Source organism: Callospermophilus lateralis, chromosome 5 (assembly GCF_048772815.1).
Source record: "Callospermophilus lateralis isolate mCalLat2 chromosome 5, mCalLat2.hap1, whole genome shotgun sequence".
Taxonomy (NCBI): Eukaryota; Metazoa; Chordata; class Mammalia; order Rodentia; family Sciuridae; genus Callospermophilus; species Callospermophilus lateralis.
Genome location: NC_135309.1, coordinates 5,316,475 through 5,321,169, shown reverse-complemented (window position 1 = coordinate 5,321,169; position 4,695 = coordinate 5,316,475). Strand labels below are relative to the sequence as shown.

The window sequence follows — 4,695 nt, the reverse complement described above, 5'->3', positions numbered from 1 at the left end:
GGTGCATGCCTGTAATCCCCAAAACTCGGGAGGCTGAGGCAGGAGGAAGGCAAGTTCAAGACCAGCCTAGCAACTTAATGAGTCCTTGTCTCAAAATAAGAACTAAAATGGGCTGGGGATGCAGCCTAGTGGTAAAGTGTCCCTGTTCAATCCCCAGTACCAAAAAATAAAAAATAAAAAAATTAAAGGGACTCTGTTCAATTACATATAGTTAAAAATGTAATAGACCACTTGGCTGTCATGTTTTACTTGATAGCTGCAATCACTATCTAGCTATTGTCCTATGTGATGGGTGAGAACACAGAGGGAACTGAGATCACCCAGGGCACCCTTCCCCCACTAATTGATGGTTTGCCATTGACACTTGGTCACTGGTGGAAGAGGGGCTTTACAACTCCTCACTTCCTGGGTTGACTGCAGACCAAAGAGCCAACAGGTGTGGAGATCCTTCAGCTCGGCTTGGCACAGGGTGATTTCACAATGGTGTCAATACTGTTCAGTGGTGTGCTTCAGTGCCAATGACTCAGAGGCTCTCCAACACAGGTTTGGAGTGTTTAGAGGAGCTGTGGATTAGTTTGGTCAAATTAACTCAGTTCAGAAAAATATCTGCCATGCATTCAGCCTTAAAACACATGGAAGGCCATTCTTTACTTTCATAAAGTTTGTAGGGATTTCTTTGTTTTTCTTCATCAAAACCTGAAATTACAAGAGACACACTCAGTTTTTCCTAATCAAGAAATACTTAAAATATTAAAATTTCCAAAGTGCATGTGATTTATAGCTCAATATGTATTTCCCTGTGTATTTACTCTGAATCATTCTTGATAGCACTAATTGCTAATTCTCATGCTTCTCAATCCTAATAGCAATTCCTCATTATCCTGAAATTAACATTAATATTTCTGTCTTAAAAATAAACAAAGAAAAGTTAGCAATAGTCTCCTATAGTGAATGATCCTTTTGCATCTGAACTTGCAAGAGTGGTTCATGTTCCCCCATTCACTCATTCCACACAATTTGCCCATAACGTGGGTGAACTGACACTAAGTGTATTCTCAAGATGGAGCCTGTGACTTCTGTGACCCTCAACATGTAGCCTGTGACCTTCAACATGTAGCCTGTGACTCCTGTGACCCTCAACATGTAGCCTGTGACTTCTGTGACCCTCGAGATGTACACCATGACTCCTGGACTGAGTGGAGATTACCACCCATGTGGCTGAATGGCAGATAGACAACTCACAGGCAGATAAAGATTATTTGAAGATGATGGTTATGCTGACCATGACTGAGGGGCATTTAACAACGGTCCCAGTTGATCTGCACTAACGTGAGCTCACACTCATGTGCACACACACACACACACACACACACACACAGAGGGAGCGACAACCATGGTACACTCAGTTGCTGCAGAGCATGGGCTACATCTTTATGTACTATTCCACAAGTATTATCGTCATACAGTAGTATCTGCTGACATCTTGTCCAATATAGTTAATGAATTATGGCTTAATAATGATCAAATTTACTAAAAATCGGTATAGCTTAACATTCTGATACAGATTGGTTGTTGCTTATCAGTTATGAACTATTAAGAAAGCCATTTTAGACTGTTTCTTCCATCTCTTAGAAGTCCGATGCTTGACCACTAATCCGAATGTTCTTGTTTTAATCCCCTGGGAAATGCTATCCTTCTACCTGGAAGACGTTGGGCTACTCCCGCCACCGCAGCCTCAATGGCAGGGGACAACGCGTCCTCCGCGGACTTCACCCTAGGGGGGCTGTTCGGCACCGAGGAGACTGGGGGCCTCGTCTTCGCGGTCGTCTGTGTCGTCTTCTTCACGGCTCTGACCGCCAACGGGGTCATGGTCGTGCTGATCCGTGCCGACGCGCGCCTGCACACGCCCATGTACTTCCTGCTCAGCCACCTGTCGCTCATCGACATGCTGTACATCTCCACCATCGTGCCCAAGATGCTGGTGGACTACCTGCGGGGCCAGAGGACCATCTCCTTCGCGGGCTGCACGGCGCAGCACTTCCTCTACCTGACGCTGGTGGGCGCCGAGTTCTTCCTGCTGGGCCTCATGGCCTACGACCGCTACGTGGCCATCTGCAGCCCGCTGCGCTACCCGGTGCTCATGAGCCGCCGCGTCTGCTGGCTGATCGTCGCGGGCTCCTGGCTGGGGGGCTCGCTGGACGGCTTCCTGCTCACGCCCATCACCATGAGCTTCCCCTTCTGCGGCTCCCGGGACATCGACCACTTCTTCTGCGAGGCGCCCGCGGTGCTGAGGCTGGCGTGCGCGGACACGGCGCTCTACGAGACGGTGATGTACGCGTGCTGCGTGCTGATGCTGCTGACGCCGTCCTCGGTGGTAGTTGCCTCCTACGCGCGGATCCTGGCCGCCGTCCACCGCATGAGTTCCGCCGAGGGGAGGAAGAAGGCCTTCGCCACCTGCTCTTCCCACATGATTGTGGTGACCTTGTTCTACGGGGCCGCCATGTACACCTACATGGTGCCGCAGGCTTACCACCAGCCAGCGCAGGACAAAGTCTTCTCCGTCTTCTACACCATCCTCACGCCCATGCTGAACCCGCTCATCTACAGCCTGAGGAACAAGGACGTGGCCGGCGCTCTGCAGAGGGCCCTGCGGAGACTCCGGGGCTCTCAAAGAGTGTCCCTAGAGGCCTTCTGACAGCCGGCTCTGGTCATGCGGATGGCAGTGGGAACCCTGGCTTGGTGGCCGCGCTCCCCCTGCAGGTATGAACTGGAGGAAAGGGTTCAGCTGTGCAGGAGGAAAGCAGCTAACTTGAAAGTGTGTCCCCTGTACTTCCCTCTCTCGGCTCTTTTTCTGTTCTTACACCTCCTTTTTGTCTTACTCGGTTCACATGTATGGAAAATAAATACCCAGTGGTTTCCAGAAACAAAAGTTGGAAATTTTCCTCTGGATTTTACCTTCTGGAGGTATGTTAAACCACTTGGAATCGTCAATGGCATGGGCAGTAGCGAGGAGTGCACGTCCTGTAATCCCAGCAACTATGGAGGCTGAGGCTGGAGGATGGAAAGTTCCAGGCCAGTCTCAGCAACTTAGGGAGCCCCTAAACAGCTTAGTGAGACCCTGTCTCAAAATGAAAAAAAATAAAAAAGGGCTAGGGAGTGGCTCAGTGGTTAAGTGGCCCTGGCTTTAATCCCTGGTACTAAATAAATAAAGGTAGTACAGGAAGGAAGATGGTTCTTTGAGATCTATGACAATCAGGTGTAAGTCTAGCTCACTGTTGAAAGAGAAGAGGAACATCATCTTCTGAGAACCTTCTGGGCTCATTCATAGGTGGTAAGAAGAGCCACTGGGCAGTTTCCTCCAGTGGTCATTGTCTGCACCACAATCACTAGGTGCTCATTATTTTCAGTAAAAATTCAGCACTTAATTTTTGTTTGCAGCACATGAATGAAAATGATCTATCTGATAAGTTACAGCTGATGGATGAACGCAAAAGGCACTGCCCAGAGGGCACATGAGCATACTGTGGGAGGGGTCTCAAAACATTGGAGAAATATGCAAGCCTGGGCTGGGGAGATGGCAAATCACATTTCAAGTGCATTAAGTAATTTCCGGTTAACCTGCCCAGGTGATAGAGGTCATCTGAGTTCCTCTCCATCCCCCACTGATGCTGTAATTGAGGACAGAAGGCCTGTGGCAGGGGCTGGGAAATGGCTCAGTGGTGGGATGCTCACCTATCATACCCTGGGTTCCATTTCAGCACCCCCCGAAAAACATGTGGCAGGCCATGAGAAGTGCATCATATGCCTATACAAGGAGTTCACTCTTGGGGCAAAGGGGTGACTTTGCTCAATTTCCAGTGTCAAGGTGGAAGTGTCGTCATAGGAACTTAACCAAGGGCATAGCTTGAAGCACACTGGTCAGGCTCTCTGTGAAAGGTAACGACTCACATGCCTGTCAGTTCATCATCCTCTAAGCTCTGCATGAGGAGGAAGCACTTATTGATACCTCTGGTTACTGGAGAAATGCCAAGGGGAATATAGAGAGCAAGGTTTATTTCAAGGACAGAAACAGACTTTTCCCTGGAGGGAGAAGGGGGACATAGGTGGTATCCTAAGAAGTGGGAATGTCCTGCCCCTTTGTACATCTTAAATTTTCTCTGCCTCATGCCTTCCTTCCTCCTTATCTCTCACCACCATGCATCCATGACCAGTGGCCAGGGTGAGCCAAATGGTGAGGGCCAGATGGGCAAGAGGAGGGCCAAATGGTGGAGTGATTCAGGCATTAAGGTAACAGCCAACTCTTAGGATTCCCTGCAAGGAACAGCCACTCCTGGGACATTTACCTCGGCAACAGGTTGGAGCAGGAGCAGGGGGAAGGGCCTTGGAAAGAGGAGGGGGAAAGGGCACCATTTGATTTTCTTTCCTACTAGCCCCAACTTTCCTGATCGAACCCAATTATTTATTATCTATATTGACTACCTTTTGTCCCCCTGCTTCATGATCATGAGTTCTCATTTGCAGGCAGGTGCAGTACAGTGTGTATCAAGCAAGGGACTTCTCTGGGGTGATGTGTGTGTGGGGGGGACCCACACCTTGCTGCCTCTAAAGGACCTTGAATGATAGAACCATGTGTGCAGATGTAGCTCCCTGAGTCAGGCATTTATTCACATTCTTTATGGCTGTGAGCAAGACAAA

General features: G+C 49.1%; 1 protein-coding gene across 1 annotated transcript; it reads left to right on the top strand.

The window, feature by feature from the left end:
• The first annotated feature begins 1,738 nt into the window (after nucleotides 1-1,738).
• On the top strand, nucleotides 1,739-2,695 carry Or2t1 (olfactory receptor family 2 subfamily T member 1). The gene has a single exon (XM_076855618.2). The coding sequence runs from the start codon at nucleotides 1,739-1,741 to the stop codon at nucleotides 2,693-2,695; it is 957 nt and encodes a 318-aa protein (XP_076711733.2).
• The last annotated feature ends 2,000 nt before the right edge of the window (nucleotides 2,696-4,695 follow it).